The 27,221-nt window shown below is 41.6% G+C and overlaps 1 protein-coding gene across 3 annotated transcripts; it reads right to left on the bottom strand.

Annotated features, from left to right (window-relative positions):
• Positions 1–186: 186 nt before the first annotated feature.
• On the bottom strand, positions 187–23,278 carry trim37 (tripartite motif containing 37). 3 transcript variants are annotated; one of them, XM_085798191.1, is made up of 25 exons: positions 23,034–23,278; positions 21,787–21,869; positions 20,436–20,537; positions 19,580–19,620; positions 19,240–19,356; positions 18,894–18,981; positions 18,530–18,652; positions 18,112–18,235; positions 17,197–17,264; positions 16,212–16,336; positions 16,021–16,071; positions 14,317–14,398; positions 13,544–13,620; positions 12,822–13,001; positions 12,047–12,161; positions 11,309–11,503; positions 10,459–10,592; positions 10,167–10,249; positions 7,907–8,146; positions 6,524–6,832; positions 4,991–5,140; positions 4,279–4,474; positions 4,097–4,188; positions 3,584–3,694; positions 187–2,412 (listed from the first exon to the last, which is right to left on the bottom strand). In XM_085798191.1, the coding sequence occupies exons 2-25, from the start codon at positions 21,805–21,807 to the stop codon at positions 2,366–2,368; spliced, it is 2,871 nt and encodes a 956-aa protein (XP_085654317.1). In that variant the 5' UTR covers positions 21,808–21,869; positions 23,034–23,278; the 3' UTR covers positions 187–2,365. The 3 variants fall into 3 exon arrangements, with proteins under 3 accessions (XP_085654317.1, XP_085654316.1, XP_085654315.1); XM_085798190.1 differs by having other exon boundaries at positions 2,187–2,412; positions 4,097–4,212; XM_085798189.1 differs by having other exon boundaries at positions 2,187–2,412; positions 4,097–4,212; positions 23,055–23,130.
• Between the last annotated feature and the right edge of the window lie 3,943 nt (positions 23,279–27,221).

The following is a 27,221-nucleotide window of genomic DNA, read 5'->3' as shown; positions in this document are numbered from 1 at the left end:
TATCCTCAGGTTTTTTGCCAGACTTATTTTTTAAGGGGAGAAGAGATACTGTGGTCTGTTATCACAGACCTCCTGCTTGAATAAGGTTACTTCGTCTTTTGTACAAATCAAAATGATAACTTCTTTATATCCAACTGTGATCCAGATGTAATGCGAGACACAAGGACACAAGGAAAAGGTCATTTTCTGGATCGTAAAACATTTTATTTATTACACAAAAAAGGAAATGTACACACCAAATAATGCCAAGTGCAGTCTGTGAACATTAAAAACAAAAAGCAGCTTTTGACACAACCAGCACAAAGAAGAGAGAAGGTTAATAATAAACAGTGTTTCTCAACGCCGCGCCATCGTGTACATGAACTTGTGAAGCGACAGTAACAGAGGGTTTGAGGTTAACAGAGGAAAGGTCAACGTGATCAACTGGACAAGAACTGTGAACACCAGTTTCACTTTGAGCTCACATATCTTAGTGTGAACAGGACTCTCCTTCCTTCTTTTAATCCATTAATCCAGCCAATAAAGCCATGCACTTCCAGGCACAAGTACAGCAAGCTTAAAAGCCAAGATATTTACAATGTAAACTAATGACTGTAGAAGAGTACAACGTGTAATTTTGTTGATCTAAATTATTAATGGACTTTCAAATTAAGGTACGTCTCCATGAGTAAATCAACAGTCTTACAAAGTGCAGAAAGTTCAGGCTGTTGAGCAACTTCTCATCTCCTCATCCGCTCTCAGTGTGATGTCGTCTCCTCACAGCGGGCGCCAGCAGCTTGTTACTGGGCTGACTGGGAGGACTGAGGTAACAGAACCAGGTAAGGACCACGGTAGAGGTTTGATGCATCACAGCAGCGACAGCTCAGGTGTTAGTAAAACTTTAACTGAAGCTGAACGCTGGTTACCTGCTGTAGTTTCAGGGCCCTGGGTCTAGTCATGCTGGCTGTCAAGACTTCTGTGTAAGAGAGACATGGTTCGCTCTGTCAGTGAGAGCTGATGGAGAAGAAGCGCTGTGATGTCACTGAGGTGTAATCTAAAGGTTTCCACCTTCAGCATTTAGTGTGAATGTACCTTCTTGTCACCATGGTAACATTTGATGAAGCTCTCGTTTCCTTCGGTTTCCAGTCTTTGTGCTAAGCTAAGCTACGCTCACCGGCTAGAGCTTTACATTTAGTGTACGAATACCTATATTTCCCAAAGTGCTGAACTCTTTCTTAAACTTAACATTAAAATAATAATAATAATGAATAATTAGCATCATGTCCAAGCAGATATCAAAGCAAAACCAGTGACGTGGACACTGTTATGGCCCCCGAGTCGCGGCATGCTTCAAAGTTTTAGCCCACAGAGCAGCAGCTGTTTTATAAACCACATGATTTCATGATTATTTTTGCCTTTTCAAATGTCAAATGAAGACATTTTGCAGTTGTTGCTCTGGCTGTCATTAAGAGTGAAGACATTTAACGTAAATATCCACAAAAGCTACTTGAGGAAAAAGGAAGCACTGAGTTTCAGCAGCCGACGAGCTGCAGTGTCTCTAAAACTGAGTGTTGGAGGAATGAAACGAGTCAGTTTGGCTCCATCACTCTGGTGTCGAGGCTGAGGCCAAAACAGACCGAACTTAACAACAGGACGCAGTTATAAAACACTAAGCTCTTATAGACAGGTTACCAGTTATTATCAACAGTTTATCCTCAGATTCTTGCAAATATTTTAAAGACTTTGTCAAATTTACAAAAAGCATTTATACACTGAAGGTAACAGGTTTGTGTTGAAAGTTGATTGAAGTGACTAAATGCCCTGTAGTCAAGGTCAAGTGTGTTCAGTCAGGTTTACAAAATAAAAGCAACAGTTTTTATGCCCTCAATATTTTTTTGAGTTTCAGTCGTTGCGCTATTGGCCGTGGTAATCATGTTTACTTCTGATGTGTTCAGTGAACTGACCGTGAAAGTGAGCGCATCCCTAAATGTTGATGACCAAGAAATTAAACATCAAACTTCTTAGGTCAACGCTGAGGAGTTGAACCGCGAGTGGAGACAGAAATAAAACTGAAGTTTAGTTTTAAAGTGGTTGGTAAAACAGCAGAGGGGGTTAAAGGGCTGTTTCACTCTATTTACACCCCATTAATGACTCTAATGTTACTCTGTTAATGAACTGACCCGTCATTTCACCAAAAGAAGCGTTTCTGTTTCTACGCAAACCTATGGCCGATGTGGATGTTGAAGTTTCTTCATTTTGACTTCATGCAAAACAAGCACCTTCTACTCTACAGATCTGTGTAACTAGCGTGTGTGTGTTATTGCGTTGCGGTGTGGCCACTGAGGAAGAAGCAGCGGGTTGCCAGGTCTGACAGGCTCAGAGGGAATCACCTGTCAGCAGGTAGACTCATGTCATCAGACAGAAGCTGCTCTCCTGGAAGAGAGAGAGGGAGAAATTACCTACAATTACACTGTATAAACAGCTGATTTCCTGTTGACACAAGCTGCTATCATCACTATTTTTAAATTAAACATAAATCACATGACATAAAAGGCGGCGTCCGTAGTGACTTATCCACAGCTTCTAGAGAGAACTGTGTGGAAAGAAGTCAACAGATCACTATGAGCCTTTGACCCTCGGCCAAGATGGAGAAAATGATCAAAATAAGACAGTGGAATCTCAGCTATAAGCACTCGCAAGATAATCTCTAAAAACATCTGTAAATAAATACCAACTGTCTGCTAACAGCTGGTGAACATACAGGTGCTACAGAGTCCTGAGGAGTTGGTGGAGAACAAAACCAGAGCAAATACTGGGCTTCAAATGGAAAGAAACACAAATTCAGATAAACTGAAATGTTGCTATTTAACTTATGGATGTAAATAATTAATAAATAATGAAAATAATCAATTCTTGTGATGATATGTCAGTGTTGAGATCAAAACTTGTTTGTGCTGCGCTAATATGGCCAATCTCTTTTTCTCACATAACCAGTGGACATACAGTACAGTGTACAGAGTGTGACATGATATTTCAGTATAAAACGAGGGTTTAAAGAAATGTGTGAAATCCCACCGGTGCCTCAGCAGATGTGTTCTCTGTAATGACGCCTATACACTGAAATAACAACAATTTCACAAGTTCACTGCCCCATGTGTGAGATGTGTCTGATATAAAGTCTTGGCCACCGTCTTTGACAGGTAGCACCTTGTGTGTGTGTGTGTGTGTGTGTGTGTGTGTGTGTGTGTAGGAACAATAAATAAATAAATACAGATGCTAACAGAGAAATATCATCATCAATGGCACCGTTCACGTTTTCAGGAAATGATAAACATTAGACGGGCACTTTTATAATCAACATCATATCTACTTAAAAGAAGAGGACGAGAGAAGATGAAATAGATTCTTCTTTATTATGTGTTTATGTTATTTAACTTGTGTTTTGCTTTATACACCACCAGGTCAAATTCCTTGTACGTGTTGTCACAACCTCTCGGCCATAAACCCGTTCTGATTCTGACCTTTGACAGTTGACCGATTTAATCAAAAGCCAGAATAATAAGGATTATCATGAGTGTGTGTGTGTGTGTGTGTGTGTTGTTACCTGTGCAGGGAGGGGTCTGGTTGTCGTAGCGAGAGTTGTTGCTCTGCAGCGCCTCGTCCTCGGTGTCGCTGTCGCTGCTCGTTGCTGCCACCAGGACGGAGGGAGACGGATCTACAGACGGGACGAGACAGGATGAGACAACTGGAACCAGTTCAGACTCTCACTGTGCAATTTTAGTTCATTTTTTTTATTTCTATTTTGTCCTACAAACAGATTTACATCTAAAATGTGTTATAACATGACCATGACCATGACCATGTGGTGGGTAAATAAAAGCAGGACATAAGTTATAACAAACTAAATGTTATTTTAAAGTCGTTGTATCTGAGGTTTGTAACATAGTCTGCGGCTCAGTACTCCCATCAGGAGGAGAGTGGAAAAGAAACATTTCTATAATTTATTTAACAGCTGTTTCTCTTAAAATGAATTCTAGGAACAATATCCTGCTGGTTTTTCCTCGCGTGTCCTTATTCCTGCACACGCTGCACTTCCAGAGAAAAAACATGAACCGACCTTCATTTGACTGCGACTGTGTGGAGGCTCCCTCCAGCAAGGACTGATGGGAGTTCCCTGAGCTTTCAGATTCACAGTCCAACATGGCGGCCCTGTGGCGGGAGCAAACAGAGGAGCTTGTTGAGACTGTGAGAGTGTTTTCTCTGTTACAGTTTGAGTGAAACAGAGTTTCTGTGACGCACCCCAGGCTCCTGCTGCCACAGCTCTTGCTGCCGGTCATGTAGCTCAAGGAGAAGATGTCGTCCTTTGACCCCGAGGCCCCGTACAGCTGCTGCTCCACCGAGTACTGATGCTTCGAGGAGGAGGCCTGCTCCGACGACGACGACGAGCTGCCGAGGGACACGAGGGGCCCCTGGCTGCTGTCAGACTTCAGGACTCCTGGAGGAGAGACAGGAGCAAAGTCACACAACTGAATCTGCTGTTTGCTGGCACATTTTGAAGTGATATTAAAGCCCCTGTACGGAGCTTTTAACTGGATACGCAAAAGTCTCTGGTTTCTGCTGATGTGTCTCTGTTACCCACAACAGCAAATGAGCCCATCAGTGTGAAGATACGCTATTTCTTAGTACGGTAGTCTAATTCTATACCTCTGGAAGGCATGGTCGGGTCGGACCACTGACGAAACGATACGAATAGATACATTACGCTGCTAAAAAAAAGAAAAAAGCAAGGCCCATCTTCTTTCCGACGTTTCCAAAACGAATCTACACGCGCCGGCCAGACAAAGTCTTCACAACAGTGGGAAATGCAGTCTTCGTTCTGGCAAAACACCACCACTTTCGTCCACAGGGGCCGCCAAAATCAACACTAAATGAAAAGTCTGTACAGGGGCTTTAAATACATTTTGTATTTCTAGCTTTTTCTGCTCACTGCAAATGGCAAAAAAAAACTGACCCTCAGCCCCTCCCAGCCCCTCCTTAGGGTGCAGGCTAAGCTCTGGAGATGCCTCTGCTCCTCTCAGCTCCTTCTCCAGCTCCTCAGGACTCCTCCTCTTCACCACCAGAGAGCCGCCACTGTCCAGGACGGGGGAGAGAGATTTTCTCGCTGCACGCAGTAAAAAAAAAGAAACAGAAACACACATCTCATCTCTCATGACCCAATAATCGTTCACTGGTATGAAATTAAAAACAGAGACTCCTGCTACCATGAGACTGTGAGCCTCGTCTTCTACAGTCTGGTCCAAATATCACCTGCATTGGCTTAATATCTTATACAAAAACCAAAATACGAGCCATAATTACAGTTCAGTCATATTGATTTTGACTTAATTTTGACAAGACACGACTCAGAATGTTTGTTTTTTATTCCTGCGACCAATCGACCAATGAAATTTTGGTTGGCTATTTGGGGGCAGCCCTACAACAATTCATTCATTTTTTTGGTGACCTGGCATTGTTACTGGGAACAGAAATTGATAACAATGTTTAAATATCATTTGACCATTTAACCGCCTAAACGTCATACATGTACATGGGTCTGATGTTTGAGGAGAACGAGTCGAAGTGGAGCACAAACGCAGCCCCTTCTGTTTTTTTTGTTTGTTTTTGATGCATCTCCACAGTTTCACGGTGATAAACGGGCAGCGGTGGTTGTGGTGTTTATTCTCCTGTGGTACGACGTTGAGCTGCGACTGCCGCAGCAGCATCTGTGACTGGAAAACCTCTGTTGAATCTGTTCCCTGTTATTCACAGCCAGACTGGCTGACAGACCTGATGATAAATATTATATGAATTCACTGTTCAATGTTTAAATGGGGATGAAATAAAAGGTATAAAAACAATCGAGGTGACAGTGAAATAAGAATATGACTGTTCAGTGTGACAGTGCTTCTTTTAAAAAACAATGTTTGTTAAGCTCCTGTAACGTTAGTAAATGATCATATGTTCTCAGTGTGTAGAGCTGCTACAGGGATGATATATAAGGCCTGAAATAGTTAAACAGGTCATTTTAATGTGCTTGATGATACTGTTTTTGTTATTATTGTTATTATTAGATTTAGAATGAATGATAGAAATTTCATTATTTTAAGATGGTTGTGTTTCTTTTTCTTCTGCCAATATTCTTCTGTCTGGAGGTCGATGGATCTCAGTGGTAAAGTGAAGTTTTACAGATAATTTTTGTCAGCCTGGTCTCAGCTGTTAATGATTTTCACACCAGCAGACACTGTCGTGGAAATCAGGGGCAGTTTTTTTGATATTGATATTTTTGTCATCTATTTGAAACTCAAAACAAACACATTCAGTTCACCTCTTCAAAAAGAGAGACTGTGAGCAGTTAGATGATGAGAGGGATTTGCTGATTTGAGGGAAATCTTCCTGTTTGTGAAATAACACAGTGACACTAAAGCACTACAACAGCAGCAGGGGCTTAGCGTCATCAGCATCAGCAGCATCAGCAGCATCAGCAGCGTGACAGTCGAGTCCTCACCGGGGCGACAGGGCCGGGACCGCGCCGCAGCTGCTCTCCCCAGGAGGTCCAGCTCGCTGGGCTTACGACACACCGACAGCTCTGGGTCGGCGTGGTGAGAGGGGACGTCCTCCACGCCGAAGGCCCCCGAAGGGCCGGGCCTGAGCTCCGTGGGCCCCCGGGCCTCCAAAACTTGACTCTTGACATCAGACATCTTGCTGCGGACCTCCGCCATCTGAGCCTTGAGGCGGATCAGGACCCCCGAGTCTGGGGCCGATCGTCGTACCACCTGGGGCCGCCGCTCGCGCTCTTTCCTGGAGTGAGAGTGAGCTGGAAGAGACAGGAACAGGGACAGGGACGTCTGTGCTTTGCTCAAGGAGTAAAATCAGCTCCGTTTATCATCATCATCATCATCATCATCATCATGATGTCATAAAATCGAGAATCAAACCGCCAGCATTTCTCTAACCCTAACATTATGCTGCCAACCAGCCACGACAGACACACACCTTCATTTTAATAAGTCACTAATCTTGCATTAAGCTGCGAATCATACTTTTTTTCTTCTATTTGCATATTCTACTAAACACTTTACATCATCATACTATGGCCTGTAACCACTGGTTTGCACAGCAGCTTCATGTCAGACGTTGATGACAGTGTATACTTCATACAGTGACATGCAAAAGTTTGGGCACCCTTGGTCAAGATTTCTGTTAATGTGAACAGTTAAGCGAATGGGAGATGAAATGATCTCCAAAAGTTAAAAATGAAACACTCTTTTGCAATATTTTAAGCAATATCAGTGTATTATTTATTTTTGCTTTCTACAATTTTAGAGTGAAGAAGGGAAACAAAGCAGCGCCCTGGAAAACAATGTGAAACCCAGGAGACTTGAGCTCTCAGGTAACTTTGACCAAGGTGTCAGACAAGCTATTTACACGCTGTGATGGTTTTCACTACGCACGGTGCCCAAACCTTTTCCTTTTCTGTCATTTTGAAAATTGTAATAATTTAATTCATTATAATTATAATGAATTAAATTGTTGAAAATGTAAAGGGAATGTGTTATCTGTAACTTCATGCCTTTTGGAGATCATTTCATCTTCCACATCCTTAACTGTTCACAGTAGCAGAAGTTTTGACCATCATCCCTGAGGTTCCTACAGATTTGGGTACGATGGTATGATTTCATGTTGTGAGGAGAGAAATTAAATGCAGAAATGCATGAGTATTTCCTGAAACGTGCAGGGCAGAGTGAAAGCAGCGATGTCAGTGTGTCCCTTTTAAAGATGAGCCTGACATAGTGGTTGTAGAAGCTCCGGAGGGATTTCATTGTGTGGGATCTGGAGTATTGATTCTCAGTTTAGCTGCAATGATTTGTTGTTAGCTGTGTTTACGGACCTTGGCTGTGCAGCAGAGACACGGGAGGCCGAGGCTGAAGCCCCCACAGAGACTCCACGCTGCTGCGCTCCTTCAGATCCAGCAGCTGGATCAGGATCACCGGGTCGATCTCCAGGAGGCTGTTGCTGCCCGGCCCAACGGCACTGCAGGCAGCGGAGCCGCTACCGTTACTACTGCTGCTGGTGCTACGGCCGGCAGCGGCGCTGCGGTGTAGGGAACGCACACTGGAGCTGGATCCTCCTGCAGACAAGGAAGAAGAATGGAGATGGAGCAGCAGGTTACGGCTCAGACCAGACTGGGTTAAAACTCTCACTGACCTCTAAAACGTGATTATGACCTTGTGAATGTCTTCACAACTGTTTGCTTATATTTACAGACAAACTGGTGCAGCACTCTCTTTTTGTGTGATGTCATGAAATTAAAGGTTTATTCAAGTTTGTTTTGTCCTCATCCACTACTCTATGTAAATCTTACCCTCAGTACTTTCATGCAAATTTTTCAGAGGTTAATAGCTGGCCAGTTGTCATTTTGATTTCACACACTGCTGTTTTGTAGTGGTAAAAGATGTACAGTCAATATGACTACGTGATATAAAGTGAGGATTAATTATGAGTTATGATTTTGTTTCAACTGTTTTTGACAGATTTGCTCTTTGTGACTTGTAACCATGAGCTCTTTACTAGCTGAATCTAAAATAAGAAAATGGAAGAGGATAATTAAGCCAGACAGAAATATTATATTTAATATACAGTGTGTATATATATATATATATATATATATATATATATATATATATATATATACATACCTTCCCATATAGTGAAGCTCTATGAACATTTGCATACAAACACTTTCAGTTTTTCAAATGACAGATTTTGTTACTTTCATTTTTAGCTGCATTAAAATCTGCATTAAAACATACCAACAGATCTGGACTTGGCTGAATTAGCATCATAGGAAAACTGAAATGTAAATACTCTCTACACTGTAGGAACTGAAAAATGACTCTCCTCTCTAACAGAGTGAACACACACACACACACACACACCCCTCCCCTCCACACATGTACACATGCAGACACCGAGTGTTTCTATATCAGCACGCCGCGAGGGGTCCAGTGCACCAACAGTGACTCATCCTCTTCATGCCTTTCAACACCAACACAGTCAAACACAGTGAAGGAGCTGCTCTGAGCCTCGTCCTCCTATCACTGTGCTCTGGCTCTGCAGTTGTCAGACGACACAAATAGATTTGATTCTGTTAATTTAGCCGAGGCTTTTATTTGCCTCTGATGAAGACAGAACAGGGTTTTTATCTGCAGACAAATATTCAGTATCTGATGGTTCCAGTTTTATAAATATGTATATACAGTATATATATATAAAAAAAAGGTGAAGATTTGTTATTTTCCCTCTCCTCTGTGTCTTTGGGTATTTTGGTTGGATGAAATAAACAATTTACAGTGATGTCACAATTTTCTGTTTCTGGGAAACCGCGATGCATTTAATAATTAAAATAATAATTTATTGATTCTTGGTGTTGTTCACTGTTAATAGAAACTTGAACTAAAACACTTGGAGCAGGATCCTGTCAAACTCCCACTGACAGACTTTATTTTTGATTCAGGAAACAGAAATATTAATTTTCCTCATGCGACAGCTCAGCACGGAAAAATATGTAAATCATTACTGGCTGGTTTTCACACTAAGATCTCCTCACTTTGTCTTGATCTCTTGGACGCATTAAAAATATTTCTACTCTCATGTGTCGCTTTTCAAAAAATTCATGAGCCAAAACGAGGATCTGTCTCAACACATGGTAACGTAGCGGCAGTGGGGAAAAAAAACAAACAAACTTTGCAGTTCTGTTAATTTGACACCGGGTGGATGAGTGTGTGCAGTCACAACGGAGTCATAAATAAATTTTGGGCTGCATGCGATGTTGAGAGAGAGACTGTACAGACCCTGGAAGACACGGTGCAGGTTATAAAATTTATGTCACATTAATGTCACACGAGCCCTTGAGGTTACGCGGATGTGGAAAATTTCATTTGGACTTTATTTCCATCCAGTGCCGTTGAACTCTGCCGACACAAGTGAGACACAGAATGTGCTAATGAACAGAGAGACAGATCTTCTCCGCACAAGATCGAATCTCTTCCTGCACAAGAGGGGAAACAACCCTCAATGATGGGATGGATATCATGTGAATAGCGTAATAAATCACCAGGAATAACTTAATATTGTTGTATGAATCGCACCTGTGGCTCCAGCCAAGTCATCGGGAAGCTCTCCTTCCTCCGTCTCCAGGTTCCCAATGAAGTCCACATCATTTTCTCCCGACCTGTTCAAACACACGCAGACACGCGAAGTCTTCAGTAATTATACAACTGCTAATTCTAATTGATTAACATTAATTAAAGGAAAAATAAGAAGGTAAAACCGCAGATGAATAAAGAAACTAAAGCTGTGTGTTCTCGTCATCAACCACGGTGGATTTTCTGGAACATCGACATAATTTCACATTTAGAGAAAGTGAGAAGTTCGACTCACATCGTCTCCTCATCGATGTCGTTCTCCTCCGTGTTGCTGGTTGCCGTGGAGCTGCCTGAGGTGCTGCTGCCGTCCAGAGGGTTCACCTCCTCCTCCGTCAGACAGTCCACCTCCAAGTCTCCGTCTGACAGCTCCTGAACAACACAGTGACGTTTTGTCATTCAGAGATATGACAGATTCTGAAACAATGACTTCCTTTCAACTACTCTCAGTGGAGCTATGTTTTTCTCCCTCTTAAAATCTATGAAAAACTATCTGATTTTTTTCAACAATTAATTTTGACAACAATGTCCCCAGTCGATCCACACGCGGAGGGTCAGCAGCCTCTCAGTTTCAGCCAAAAGTGAACAAATCATTTCAAGCTAGTGACCAGTCCCACAAGAGCATCTCTTTCCACTCAATGAAAAAACAACTTCTACATCTACTGAGCTGCAGAACAACAAGAGGAAATAAACACCCGTTTGTTTCAGTTTACCAACAGAACTGAACTGGACTCATTAAAACAAACTGAAAGAAGTTCTCTCATCAAGATAAAGTTAGAGATAAAGACGAGAGAGAGATGCTGCTCCCTCCTTGCACCATTGAGTTTAAATGTGTGCTAAATAATAAAAACCTAAACCTAAAAACTTTCAGGACACTGGTTTTGTGTATTTCCCTGTGAGGTTTGCAAAATCATGTGCCAACCTCACACAATAGATCCACCTCTCTCTGGTTATTCAATAGCACACCGTGAGACCCCTTAGTTTTGATAAATTACCAATATATCCTATGAAACCTCTCGATCTGGCTCTATGAGGGGCCTGTACAGATGCAGTGAGCTACAGTATAGTGCACTTTACTCCATCCTTACATTAGAGTCATCCTGCTGCGTCCTCTCTTCGTCTTCTGCTTTTTTAGTGTTGGTCAAAGTGGCCTGGATGTCGTCGTCGCTGCTCTTCACTGAGCGAGGGTCCCGCTCAGAGGCCGTGGTGCCCGCGGCGAGCCGGAGGTCCGGAGGCGAGGAGCTGCGCGACGTCTGACGGCGAAACAGCTCGATGGCCAGCCTCTGAAAAACAGAAACATGAATCAGTCAACAGATCGGTCACAGCTAAAGGTTTTATAGATCAAACCATTAATATATTAATCAAGAGACTTATTATCAAAACAGTTGTTTCCTGCAGGCCCAGTGTGACTTCCTCTTTCAGTTTATCCTCTTTTATCTTTTCAAGTATCTTAACATTCATCTCATCTCGCCGTGTCTGACAGAATCATTTACATTCTGTTTCATTTTCTCCCAGCTTTTCAGTAAAGCTGTTTAAAAGGTTCGCACTGAATGAAATATTCAAACACTGCGTTTTTATGTTCGCCCCCTTCACATCAAATGGAATTAACCTGTGTGTCTGTGCATTTCTGACACATCTGGTATTTGGAAAATCTCCCCAGGGATCTAAAGTACGCTGCAGCAACGTGAGTTTGTGGAGACGGAGGCACCTGCAGCTCGCTGAGAGGCTGTGGGCTTGAAATGTAATGATAAAAAAAACACAGGTGATTTCTAACAAGGATACAAGCACAAGAACACACAGACACACACACGCACACAGACACACACCTCTTTGAGGTTGTTGATCTGCTGTATGTAGCCACTCTGGGCCGACTCCAACTGGCTGATGTACCAGTACTGATCTCTGCACTTCTGGAAGAACGTGGGCGAGCGAACCTGGTAGCTGCACACAACACATGGAAACCAGTGACACAGTGTTACCCAGTGAAAACAGACCTGTTGGTTTTTAATAGGTGAGCCTAAGCGGAAGCAGGAAGTAACGTCACCATGGGACCTCAGTTCGGAAAAAGTCTCCATGTAAGTGAACGGGAGTCAAAGTTTTATTTCGTGATCCGACTGAATTGTGCCATGAGAAAAAAATATGACCTCTACTTGTTTAAAACATCATGTTTCATGCCAAAAAGTTTATCGTAAAACGGCAACGGAAGAATGTATTTTGTGTGAAGACTGCTCTACAGACTACAGATCTGGTGTCCCACAAAAAATACGTCACCAACTGACACGGGAAAGGGCGGCATTTGGAGTGTGATGTCACCAATGCGACCTGTAGTCTTTCAGGTTACGGATTCTTCAGAATTTTATTCTACAATAGTTTTACAACAAACTGCTGATTTCTCGGCCTGAAACGCGATGTTTTAAACAGGTAGAGGTCATATTTTTTCTCATGGCACAAATCAATCGGATCACGAAATAAAACTTTGACTCCCGTTCACTTACATGGAGACTTTTTCCGAATTGAGGTCCCGTGGCGACCGTTACTTCCTGCTTCCGCTTAGGCTCTCTATAGGTGAGCCTGCGCTACATGGTGTGTGTGTGAGCCCACCAGAGGACCAGTGTGTCGGTCTGCATGTTCAGGTATCCCTCGCTGGCCAGCAGGTCCAGTCTGAAGAAGCGGTTGTAGCCCCAACATTCACCGACCTCGAAGTCTGAGGCGAACTCACGGATGATGTTCTTGGTGGGGTCACTGGAGGCCTGATGGACCATCTCCACGCGGTACTCATACCTGCACACAGACACCATGACATCAGGAAAACACACAACAGGGTGTGAGGAGAAGGAATCAGATGTTTGTCAAGGTGTTAAAGGATGAATAAATACTGTGGAAGACTTTAGAGCTTTGGCTCTGTACGTGTTGATTTTAATCTGAGCAGATTCAGATTTTGGTGTTGAGAGTATTTGGCCCAAAATGATTAAATTGTCCGTGTGTGTCCTGACGTTAAGAAAACAAACAGTGAGAATGTGTTTCCTGCTTTTTGAGTAAAAACAAAGCAAAATAATCAGTGATGTGGTAAATCTGCCCTGAAGAACTTGTGTTCAGACTGTAACTCCATTTAAAAGGCTGTTGACATCCAATGATGAGAATTGCATCTTTTATGAGAGAATTACTTATGAGTTTTATGGTGCACTGTGGACATTATTACTGTAAATTTTGTTACTATCTTAAATAAAAAGGAGAAATATAGAGAAAATTTGGTTGAGAAATGTGTGGTCTGACAGAAAGAGACAAAAAATGAGATTTATTGTGAGAAAATAAAATGATCATACTTGGATGTTTCGGGGAGTCCAGCAGAAAGCTCCAAGAACACAGACAGGTAGTTTCCACGGACCACACCGTTTCCATCCTGAGGAAACACATTTTGAGCGTTACTAAGACAGAGACATGTGCACTGTGCAATGAAAACATGAAACATAAAATCTCATTATAATGTGGAAAAACTGTGTGGTAGAGCGTGTGTACGTGGTTCAAAACACAGTTCATTAATTATTCTCTATTAATGAGAAACAGAGCGAGTTTATGTGTAAACTCATGTTTTAATTATCATCATATAACATGTAACACATTTATAGTTTACCTTTGTAGCATCAGATTAGATTTGTTTTTCTATAAACCATTAATCATAAATACAAGATTATTTCCTTCACATTTAAACCTGGACACAGACTTTTTTTGTACTCCTCAATATGTGAAACTGTTCATGTGCTCAGATTATTTACCATTATTAGCAACATCACACTGAATTTAATTGATTGTTGACTGTTTTACCTCAGGTAATGTGACAGACTCCAGAAAGTTACTCAAGTAACAGTTACTCTGTTCCCGTCTTTCCGCCCAGCCAACAGGCTGCTGACTGGGGCCTTATTTTAAATGGACATATATACAGTAAGAGTGGTATTGATCTTTATTGTACATTTGAAATCTCCACTTCAAGACGAATATGTTTATTTATTTATATTGAGTGGGGTTTGACATTTGGGGAATACGCTTTTCTGAATATGTATATGGGAAAGATACTGAAGAGAGGAAACCGTGTACTCACTGGATAGACTTTAAGTCTCCAGCAGAGCCCAGATATCTGCAGAGGGGGGCTGTAGACTGGGTCAGCCCGCTGCCTCAGGGTGCTACACACACACACACACACACACACACACACACACACAAAAACACACTCACATATCAGACTTTTCAATAACCGGGCAGCTGTAACAACATTATGCTTCCTATCTGAAGCTCTCAGTCACTTTCAAATACGTGATGGCAGCAACTTTCTTTTCCTCCTTTCCTGTTTTTTTTTATGTTTTATCTTTCTGGGCCACTGCTGTGGCCCTGAACAACTTTAAAAAAGCTGCAGTGGTGGGTGGATCTGCTTCAATGTGCTGCTCATCCCCTCTGCCAACAACCATCAGACCCACTGTCTCCATCATTTGTGTTGTAATGACGGCCGACGCTCTCTCTCTCTCTTTCACTACTCTACAGCAGGTTCATGCTACAACATGATTTTATGAGAGTTACATATTGTGGTTTATTGAAATCTAAAGTGTTCATAACCCTGAAGGTGGGGTATGGTCAAACTCAAATGGTTTGTATGAATCCAACTTTATGTTATGGAAAAAGAGTTTGTGTTTGTTCTGAACAGCCGCACTAAGGTAAAAAGCGAAAGTTCGCTCAGCATCTGTTCACAAACACTGCAGGCTCATGAATTAAAGGCCTCATCAGACCAAAGATTCATGACGAGAAGGTCCGAACTGGGAACTACTTAAAAAGCTGCCACTTCACACTGATGCAACTAGGCGAGGCGGTGAATTGTTTCCATAGCAGCTGCTCTAACGGCGGATTCTCAGGGTTTTTTTTTTACACCTGGATACTTAAAATGTAAAACACGAGTAGTTCAGTCAGACAACTCACGATTCAAAATGTTAATTGCAGCTTCAGTGTACATTTGGAGTTCATCACTCCCTGAATAGGATTTCATTAGATATACACAGAAGTGATGAGGACATAATGTTAAGCAGGTGGATGCTGGGCCTGGGGCGGAGGTGGCGCGTAAACAATAGGCAGTAGGGCAATAGGACGCGAAGCAGCAGTGTCACTGGCAGCAAAGAGGAAGAAGGGGAAATTTTGCAGTTTAAATAGCGCGCCACATTGAGAGGGCGTGCCGTGTATGATTGTGTGAAGCTTGTCACGTGAGCCGAGCGAAGCAGCTGGAGTTTTCTAGCTCGCAGGCTTTGTTCCGTTATAATAATAGTGAGCTATTTGCTACAGTTGCAGCCACAGCACTGATCACAAAACAAGAGGGTTGTGAATTTGTTGTGCACTGTGTAACAACTTGGCTGTATTGACACCAATGGGTAATTCTGTTTTAGCAATCCACCAAGTTTTTCTTTGTCATTTCAACCATTGGAGACTTCGCTCTGAGCTGACTGGATGTGGAAACAGACGACGTTCCTTCTGTTCTGAAACCAGCTGCTGGCGACTGAACAGACCGAGACGTGGGCGACGACGAGTTGACGTTTCCGTGCGTCAGTCTAAAACTGTTTTGTCCCGTCATGACTGTTTGGTCTAAACTGGACTTCAAGATGTTGTTTAAAGATTGAAGGGGCTGTCTGAGTCTGTGACCACAACAGAAAACCCCACTTTTAATTATTCACTAAGACACACACACAGCTGCCAAAACAGTCAAATCCGGACTGAAGCCATTTTTTATTTATATGGGGCTAAATAAAATGTAAGAGAGTGAATTTACCTGAAGTTGACCAGAACAAAAGTACTGGAGTCATAGGCAGGAACCAGCTCGCTGAAATCACACAGAGGAAGGATGGTTACACACAACACGCTCCGGGTAACGCTGTAGCATGTACGCTGTAACAACGATCAACTGATGAATAGTGAGAATATTCGTTAACTTAAGTCTTTTCCTACATGTGAGCAGAATACCTGGTGAAGTCTGGAGGGACCGGCGTGGTGACGAAGGACTGCATGGGTTTACGATGGACCTGCTGGAACATGAGCAGGATCTCTGGGCTTTTGGAGATGAGCTCACTTTTACTGCAGGAGTGAAGCTGTTCGACACAAACACACACAAAAAAACGTGATGTTGTCGCCGCCGCCGACACACGAGTACAAACATCACGGATAGTCTGACACATGACACTTCAGTCTCAGTGGATTTAACAGCGTTGTTATTGAGGATCAGAGGTGCAGAGCCAGATGAGCTGCTCCCCTCGTTCACAGCCTCTAGATTCGTACTAACAGCACAAATGTAAGAGTAGGGTTGCAAAGGGGTGGAAAATTTCCAGTAAATTTCCAGAAACTTTCCATGGGAAGTTAAGCGGGGGAATTTTGGAAATATTCAAAATTGGAAACTTTCCATGGGAATTATGGGAATTTATGGGAATTAACTGGAAATTGGGGGTAATTTAAACAAACTGTATCATATCCAAAAATAAATGTAAATATTTTGTTTTGTCATAAGCAGACATCCATGCAAAATAATACAATTAAAAAACATGACATTTCAACTAGGGCTGAAAAATCTAAGCTTCGTTCGTTACCATGGAAATCAATCATGAAGTCCGTGATCGTTTTTTTGTTGTTGCTTTTTTTCCCTTTTCGACACCGGTTCTCATTATTGAAATGAGTCGGCTACTTGGCATCCTGGAAACCTGCCTGATAAGTTTTGGAGACATGCAGTGTTTGTTTGCCACACATTCATTATGTCTACAACCACCACGAATTTTGTAAATTCCAGATTTATTCCCATTTATTCCCATACATTCCTGTTAATTCCCACGGAAAGTTTCCAACTTTGAAAATTCCCAGAATTTTGCAACCCTACGTAAGAGTAAATTTCCCAAAATGTCCTTAATTTACAAAACAAACAGAACAACGATGTGCGGTGGAGGCGCTGCAGACGACCAACCTGATGCTCCACCTCCTGCAGCAGAGACTCCAGCAGCTCCGTCTCCTGGGTCAAGGACGTCTTCTGGCCTGGTGGGGAGGAACACATTTCTATTTTCAGTGTACTTGTGCCGAACGTCAGCCCTGATGGAGGCTGGTGAGTGTGAGTGTGTGTGTGTGTGTGTGTGTGTGGGCGCTGAGTGCATGCTTCCACTCAGTCCAGATTAATATTTCATATGTACATTACCCGTTGCTATAAAAAGGCGTCTCTCACTGCTTTCAACGGTGGAGTCTGAATATTTTGTGAGGTTCAGGTCTCGACCTTCAGACACATTCTCAGTCCCAGTGTCTTAAGCCAACAAGAGCTCTTTTTTTTCCTCCAGACATGAACCATACAACATTGATGAGCTCATCTATCTGTTAAAGTGTCTTACAGCTCCAGCGTCTCTCAGGTTACATCCAGACATTACATGACATTTACATAACCAGCCACATGCTTGCGTAATATTTGGCACCTTTGAAAAATGTTATTATTCTTAACGTTCATTTTAAATTATAATTTATCACAGGTGCCACACTGTGATGAATTAATTCCCTCCTTAATTCCTTTTTAACTCACATGCTGCATCTAAAGCGCTTTGCTGCGTATTCATTTATTCGCCCATGCAGCCGGGAGAAGGACAGCTGGTCCCATTATTACTGTGGAGAGACAAGGTGTTTGTATTTTTTTTTTAATTACCTCCTTCACTACAGATGCACCGGCAGAAGAAAAGTGATTTTTAGCCTAATTTGACATCTGCCAGATTACATAAAATTACTTAAGATAATTAAATATTTCAGGAAAAAAATAAAATCTAGTAGTAGAGCAGTTTGAGCTGCTCATCGCTACATGCAGTGTGCTTTTGTCTCATAAACACAGGTGAGTTGTGACTCGTACCCATCAGGGTGATCAGTTTGTTCTTGAGCTGGTTGTCCAGGCGAGCGATCATCATCTCCACAGCGTTTCTGATCTCTCGCACCCTCTCGTCCTTCGCTCCCCTGACGGCCTCAACGTTCCTCTCCTGACACACACACACAGAAAACACACAGGAGAAGAAGTGTTCAAGCTTGTGCGGCTGAAACATAAACATGTTATTGCCACCTAGTGGATGGAAACGAAACAACAGCCATGCCTCCATTTAAAAAGGTTTTGTCTGACTTGAAACACTTGAATAAACAAATCTCACAGAAAATATTAGGAAAGATTTCAAGTTCCTAGCAGAGTGTATAAACCCAGAAAATGTTACGGCCATTGGTCTTTTTAGATTTTGGCTGTCTCTTGTTTCAAAGCAACTGGCAACACGTCGGGTCCTCACCACTTCCTGCACCAGACTGATAAGCTCCATGAGGCGGCGGCGCAGTTTGGCGACCTCCTCCTTCACCTTGGTGACGTGCTGCTCGTAGATCTCCACCAGAGGCTTGAAGGTGTGGCCGCCGTGCTGCACAAGAGAAAAATATCTTTCAATTGCTGCTCCCAGATTCAATGTGAACATTTCTTGTTGTCTTGTATCACTGGTCACTGAATAATTTGTTAGCGAGTTCAAATTCAGCAGACTAATCAGTAGAAAATAGAAAATTCAGCCCCACTCTTTTTCTAACTGTTAATAGTAAGTTATTACTGTGGTTATGAGGTGTCTGTGACTTTGCCTTGATCTAGAAAAACAAGATGTGAGACGTTACCATGCCTCCCCACAGAGCACACTGGTGACAGATGCATTTCTTACAGGTCCAGCAGAAAACACTCAGCTTCTCATGATGGTTCTCACACCTGTGGGAATCGAACAACGGGATCGTCAGACACAAGGAAACAGTTTTAGGAAACTTTTAACAACCCTTATGGTGGTATTAAAATGTCTTCAGGCTCTGGCCTTTCTTTGCATCTCAGCAGAGAGATGGGTTCATTAACACCACAGGGAGCGTGAGGCAAATATTGTGTCATTTTCATATTTTGCTTTTTAAAATCTGTGTTTTGTGTTTTTTCCTCTTTCACTATAACATTGAGGTTGGAGCCGTGGGAGTTGCTCACTTGTCTTTGTCATTGTCCTCGTGCTTGGTGAGGCTGCAGAGCTGCAGGGTGTCCAACTGCTGAGTGACCTCCTCTGCCCAGCGACAGTTGACCAGCTCCCGCAGCTGGAGCGGAGCCCTGTGTGTAGAAAAACACACACACACGTTTTAACACCTTACAAGAACAAGTGATGCTAATTTAAATTTTCTAAATATTGTTTAAATTTTCCAAGGATGTTACATAATAATAATAGTCCATACAGCTGCAACTTATGATTATTTTATTTAAGTTACAAGAAAACCAGTGACCAGTCAGTGAGGTTGTGTCACAGTGTGCGTGCTGCAGGTGTGTGTTATCTTACCGACAGTGAGGACACTGGGCTCTCTGCTCCGTCAACCATCGCTGTCAAACAGAAAAAATTCAGGTTAATAAAAATCATATCTTGACACAATCGGTGTGAACGAAGGTGCTGTCACTGTTGTTCTGACTCTGATATCACATTTCATGATATCATGTTGGATGCAGCGGATAAAAAATATTGTTATTGCTAGTAATAAAATTATACCGTATTATACAATGTTTCTATATTTCATCTTTAGTTGCTGCCAAGTTCATTTTGTACCTTTTGAGTTGCACCTGCACAAACACACAAGTAGAATGTTGAGATAAAACGTTTAGTTTTCGATTAATACCCACGTAGTGTCTAGGTCAACGATCAGAGCTCACATCCTTTTGCAGCTGCTACAGAACTGATTTTTTTTAATATGTACTCTTATTCTGCGTTAACATTCAGAAATATGTCAAACTCAACTGTGGAGAAATAGGAGGGTCAAGGCTTTTTTCGCTTGTTGCCATGGTGAATCATGTTATCTCTGTTCCACTGATGAGGGCTTTTCAGCTCCTTGTGCACGAGCTGAACTCAGGGTCAAATTAACTTAGAGTTGATTGAACAAACTGTTCTGAAACCCAAAACACTGAGTTTGACAGCTCAGGGTGAGTCCAGGTTTTAACTCAGAGTTTGTTCACCCTGCTTTCTGAAACGCGGCCCTGGGCTCATTTGTCAACGTACCGACAACACATTTCCCTAAAGCCCAGACTGAGAAATGTGGGTTATCGAATGATGTGCACGACTAACAGACTTTACTAATGTCAAAAAGCAGAGAGCGGTGATGTGAGAGGAGCCTCTTGTACTCTCTGCCTGGTGTGAACAGACTCACTCTGATGCAGCTGAAGCAGCAGAGTTTGGAGCAGTGTGGGCAGAGACGAGCGTCCCTCAGCTTCTCCATACAGATGAAGCAGCGAAACACCTCAGCGATGCTCTGAGCAGAGAAACAAGATCAGATGAAAACAACAATCAGCATCACTTACAAAGAGTGTCAGCAGAAAGTAAACGATGTATGTTTCAAAACATTTAGTAGGTTTATTCTATTGATGTTTTACTTTAAAACCTCATGTGAAATAACAGAAACAAAGAAACATGGGTTTCTGGTCTTATTATTATTTTATTTTATTCAACTACAAGATTGCCCGCAAAGTCGGAATAATTTTGTTTGCAGACATATTCCTTTTTTCCTATTCCACATTTTTCCTGTTATAAAGGTTAATTGTGGTTCAATCATTTCATGAGAAGAGATAAAATATATATTTTTTTTTTACTCCTACTCTAGAGACTCATGTCACGCCTATTACTGTGAGTGCTGTGTGCCATATAAAAACCAAGGTGTAGCCATGGTGACATCAAGAGGAGAGCTACACCTCATCACCTGTATCACCTCCGTCAAGGAGGTTATGTCTGTTTGTCTGTCTGTGGCATTATGCAAAAACGACTGAACTGATGAGCACTGGATGGAAGGACGACACGAAGGTCGGAGAAGAACCCATTAACTTTTGAGGCAGATCTGGATCATTGACTATTAATTTGAATGTTTTCCTCTGAAGTCTGATGTGTGTTGTTTGACTTTGTCGTCACGTTTCTGATGCAAAAAAAAGACCTTGATATCATTAGATAATGTTTTTAAAAACAGATAAAAATGATGTGGTATTTCTTAATGCCTTGTGTCACTGTGGTGGTTCTTACCCAGAGTCTGTAGGTTTATATTTCACCCAGAAAAGCCTCTTTTAAATTTGGATTCAATAAGAAGATCATATATTCCTCTTTAGTTTCAGAGTGTATCAGACACACTCAGTGTTATTTTCCCCCTTTATCATGAATGACAGCCCAAGCAGAGGGCTTCAGTTTCTGTCTGTGCACTGAGCAGATGTATCAAAGTCCAGCTAATTTACATACATTTACATTCATACACCAGCACAGGACGGTTGCAACACACCACACATATAATAATAATGTGACTTTGAAGGAGGAGTTTCTGAGCCTGGATGTGCTCACTCGCCTTTGAACTTGAGAGGATTTGATATCGTGGCTAAAAGGGTTAAAATACGCACAAAATATTTTCTATAAATGGCGTAAGGTTCATGAGGCTCCAGGAGTTGTCCTCATCGATTGACTCACTCCTGCCTTCAGACAAACATTCAGGAGGTGAACATTTATCTTCCCTGTGGGCTACATACCTCAACACTTTGTTCATCCATGTCAGCCAGTTTGAAGCTGTTGATCTCAAAGAGACAAATCAAAAGAAGTTGCAGCTGATGGTCTGTGAAGAAAAGGGAGAGAAAATAATTGATTTGTTTTAAGCTTCATAATTGCAGGATGCATGCGTTTTTAAAATCTTAATACTTTGATTTCAACTTTTTGTCGATTTGTATCAGAATGCTAGAAAAATGTGAGAAATGTAGGACAATGTAAAAACTATCAGAAGCCCAAAAATGATGTGTGCAGCTGTCTTTGTTTTGTTTGACCAACCATCTGAAAACCACAGAAATCCTCACAACTCAAAGCTGGAATAAAATAGTCACTGATTACCTTGCAAATAATGATTTGAGATCTTAAAAAATATGACATTTTGACACAAATCAAACTCTGATTAAACAATCAGTTCATTAATTTTGTTAGTAACTGAAAGAAATGTACTGGGAATAATTGAAAATTGCTTTAAGTAATTTTTCATATCAACTTCTGAATTGAAAGCATTTGCTGCTTTGCTTGTAAACACCTACTGTAGCCCTAACACAGTCTTCATTAGTTTTTGATGATGTTGAGTTATGAAACAATAAAAAGGACAAAATTAGGTTTGTGAATGTGTCACTTCGAAAACAAAAACAAGACAATAACAATTCAGTCATAAACATAATCAGCTCCATCTCAAGTAACCACAACAGTAACATCTTGCTTTTCTATGTTGACCTATCAATGTTGAAAACTAAAGTCACATTGTAGTGTTTTATGGGTTGTGCCTTTACTTAATTGTATGTATTCTTAATATTTGAAGAACATTATCCTGATTATTTGCATATATGCACATTAAAATCAGGACCCTGGGAATTTCCACAGTCGGTCACGTGCAGTAGACACAGCTCGGTGTAAAAACAGACACACCACTATCACAATATCTGTACTGTCCTTTAAGAAAAACACATTAAAAGCTCCATAAGTGTGTGATATGACAGAGATGAACCAGTCTCCCCGGCCAGGAGCGGCTGTCATCCCGCTAGCTTGTGTAGTGGAGACAGAGGCCCAGCATCACACACACACTGACAGCTACGCTCACCAGCAGCCACCACAACAGCTTTAACTGTGTGTTACACCTCTTATGATGAGTCGGTGTCTCCAGAAAATAAAAAATAAAGATAAAACCAGGGATATAAAACCGTGATGCTAGCTGGCGTGCAGCAAGGCGTTAGCAGGAAAGCTGGCTCACCTCCGTGTCTGTCCGTCTCACCTGATCAGCAACACGACCGAGGAAGCAGCGCTACATTATTAAACTCCGCAGCAGAGGTCGTTTCCGCTGCTTTTTTTTTTTTTTAGTTTTTAGCTACATTAAACGATTAAAACAAAGCTCGGTTCGGCTCCGTGAAGGCAGGAGAGACGGTGTGGTTCAGAGGGGATGAAACCCGCTGGTGTTGTCGCCCTGAGTTGAAGATGTAGCGGCGGCTGCTCCGAAGCTTCTGTCCCCTAGCGATAACCAATCAGAGGCCGCCGCCGCTTCTTCTGCCGCTGTTATTGTGTCGCGTCTGTCTGACGGCTGGAGGACCACTACCGCCACCGCGTGGACGAGAGGAAACCGGCACCGGCACCTGCATCTGTGAAATTACAGCAGACGATTGGTATACAATTCATTGTTAATAAGTAAATAGAATTTAAAAAAATCAATTTCTCACATTTTTTTTAAATAATAGAAAATGCTGTATATTCTGTCCGATAAAGCAGGGCATGCATGTGTTAACGTAAGCTTTAGGGCAGTGTTTTTCAACCTTGGGGTCGGGACCCCACGTGGGGTCACCTGGAATTCAAATGGGGTCACCTGAAATCTCTAGTAATTGATAAACATTACTGATATATTTTTTTAACCAATTACTATTCTTTTTAATTATGATTAAACACACCACACTCAATATTAAAAAAAACTGTATTCCATAGTTTCACTTTCTTGAATAAAAATTTAGTTCAAATAAAATGCAGAATATAAAAATATCTGAGCTGGCCCATCTTGATTGGGGTCGCCAGAAATTTGTGATGTCAAAATGGGGTCACGAGCCAAAAAAGGTCGGGAACCACTGCTTTAGGGGATAATCAGTCAATTTACTAAATAAAAGAACTGGCACGTGCACTATAAATTAGTAATGGAGTAATAGGAACTTTTGTATTTATGAGCCTATATACACACAGCTCAACTTTATATCATATTTCATATAAACATGTGGCCCAATGTGCTTATCATAGCAAGACAATAAAAAGATTATAGCTGCTGCGCAGCGATGGGTCGGGTCCGGGCTACTTTTGGGGAAATTTAGGCAATTCTGAGCAACAAACAGGAGAATAGGAAGACAGGACAGTTGACCTTATAATGTTCAATTTGCATTAGTTGAGGATTGAACCCACAACCTCGGGAACCAAAGACTGTTGTCTATCGCACTGAGCTAATTGACAAGTGGCATTCAACAGTGGCTTCACAAATTGAGTAAGCCATTCACTGTCGTGTAGGCAGATTTGAAACCACAGTAAAAAGAAAAATCAGTTTTTGAGGTAAAATAATGATATGTATTTTTCAAACATCTACTATGAGTCTAAGATGTTAAGAGCTTTCGCACATGGTCCAGTCCAAGCTATTTGGATCATCATCGTCATCTCCCTTGCTGGGTCTCGAACTCACAATCTCTGACACCAAGAACCAGCTCTTAACTCGCTGAGCTAATTGGCTGGTAGAGAGACCTGCTGTGTAGCTTCATTTATCCACTCAGGTGAGTCAGTGCCCGGGCAGCTGTTGTCAAGGCAGATTTCAAAAAGTATCTAAACAAAAATCTGTTAATACATAAATTGCATTTAGACAGCAAAACAGCTTGAGGACATGTGACATCTTGATCTGTCATCATCACCCTTGCTGGGTCTCGAACTCACAATCTCTGACACCAAGAACCAGCTCCTAACTCGCTGAGCTAATTAGCTTGTAGCAAGACCTGCTGTGTAGCTTCATTTATCCACTCAGGTGAGCCAGTGCCCGGGCAGCTGTTGTGATGAAATGGTCAAAATGTCAATAATTCAGTCATCTAAACAAAAATCTGATAATACATAAATTGCATCTTGACAGCATGGAAATGTTGGTGATTTGTTTTTAATGATACGTGTTTTGCTTCATAAGAGAAAATATGATGTTTATAAATTCCAGTCTCACATTGACTGCAGTTGTTTCCATGAGAGCAGAATTCAAAATGTTCTCAAAAATTCAGTTTTTGAATTAAAATTCTGATATTTGCTAAACTTCATCAACCATGACTCCAGAATATTCTCATTTTTTTTCAGGAAGTTTGAAAATGTATTTAGCAAGAATTTGATGGTATATGTTTACAGTACTGTTTACAGTCAAACGTTTTCATGCACTGTAGGCTCAATTTTTGCTTAATCAAAAATCCGAGAAACAAGTTTTGTGGAGGACGGTCTGGAGATGCTCTGTAGCAAGTTTGGTGACAATTGAGCAAAAACTGTGGGAGGAGATACATTTTAAAAGTTTTACAGTTATTGAAAAAAACAGAGTGATGGACTTCATAATTTGTAATAAGTTTAAGTGGACAAAAGTTTCAGCAGTATTGAGGCTACATTGTGGTGAAGTTTCAACACTGTAGCATCTACCGTTGGTTTGGTAGGAATTTTTAAAGTTTTTAAATTTAAACGCTTATTGTGCCCCCCCCTAGGAGGGGGGGGGCACATGTCCTTGGAGTTGAGTGCATCTGGCATGGGACTGAACCTTTGTGCAAAGTTTGGTGAGTTTTCGCCCATGGGAAGTATGACTTCCTTGGAAGAAGAAGAAAGAAAGAAGAAGAAGAAGAAGAAGAAGAAGAAGAAGAAGAAGAAGAAGAAGAAGAAGAAGAAGAAGAAGAAGAAGAAGAAGAAGAATTCCTAGGAATACAATAGTGTCCTGGCAGCTGCGCTGCCCGGACCCTAAAGAAGAAGAATTCCTAGGAATACAATAGTGTCCCGGCAGCTTAGCTGCCCGGACCCTAATAAAATGTGTAGTTTCCTTTTTCTATCTGTTACACAGGCACCGATCCGATACCACGTGTATCTGTTTATCTGTGGGTTATAAATACAACATGCAGCTAGAATAGAATAATAACTAGAAAAAACATTTCCAAGAATGGAAATGGTGTGAATGCTTCCAGCAATGCTGAATGAGCTGAAGAAATTGTTGAAAGAAAGAAAGAAAGAAAGAAAGAAAGAAAGAAAGATTGAAACAAGAGAGAAAAAAGAAAAGGACAGAAAGAAAGAAAGAAAGAAAGAAAGAAAGAAAGAAAGAAAGAAAGAAAGAAAGAAAGAAAGAAAGAATCAATCAAACAAACAAAGAAGTAAAAAGACAGAAATGGAGTGAAAGAAAGAAAGAAAGAAAGAAAGAAAGAAAGAAAGAAAGAAAGAAAGAAAGAAAGAAAGAAAGAAAGAAAGAAAGAAATGGAGTAAAAACAAAGGAAGAGATTATAGCTGCTGCGCAGCGATGGGTCGGGTCCGGGCTACTTTTGGGCAAATTTTGGCAATTCTGAGCAACAAACAGGAGAATAGGAAGACAAGACAGTTGTCCTTATAATGTCCAATTTGGACCAGTTGAGGGTTGAACCCACAACCTCGGGAACCAAAGACCGTTGCCTATCGCACTGAGCTAATTGACAAGTGGGAGTGCAATAGTGGCTTCACAAATTGAGTAAGCCATTCACTGTCGTGTAGGCAGATTTGAAACCACAGTAAAAAGAAAAATCAGTTTTTGAGGTAATGATATGTATTTGTTAAACATCTACTGTGACTCTAAGATGTTAGGAGCCTTCGCACATGGTCCAGTCCAAGCTATTTGGATTTTTAAAATTAGAAGCTTGCTGTAATGCCACCATTAGGACAATTGTCTTGTGTTTCATGTTGAGGACAACTGACATTTTGATCTGTCATCATCATCATCATCACCCTTGCTGGGACTCGAACCCACAGCCTCTGACACCAAGAACCAGCTCCTAACTCACTGAGCTAATTGGCTGGTAGTGAGACCTGCTGTGTAGCTTCATTTATCCACTCAGGTGGGCCAGTGCCCGGGCAGCTGTTGTAAAGGCAGATTTCAAAAATGGTCATAAAGTCAGAAATTATGTTATCTAAACAAAAATCTGTTAACACATAAATTGCATTTAGACAGCAAAACAGCTTGAGGACATGTGACATTTTGATCTGTCATCATCATCATCATCATCATCATCATCATCATCATCATCATCATCATCACCCTTGCTGGGTCTCGAACCCACAACCTCTGACACCAAGAACCAGCTCCTAACTCGCTGAGCTAATTGGCTGGTAGTGAGACCTGCTGTGTAGCTTCATTTATCCACTCAGGTGAGCCAGTGCCCGGGCAGCTGTTGTG

This window comes from Trachurus japonicus, chromosome 14, assembly GCF_045865225.1.
Source record: "Trachurus japonicus isolate A0001 chromosome 14, Traja_1.0".
Taxonomy (NCBI): domain Eukaryota; kingdom Metazoa; phylum Chordata; class Actinopteri; order Carangiformes; family Carangidae; genus Trachurus; species Trachurus japonicus.
The sequence above is the reverse complement of the archived record's forward strand: the minus strand, read 5'-3'. Positions and strand labels throughout refer to the sequence as shown.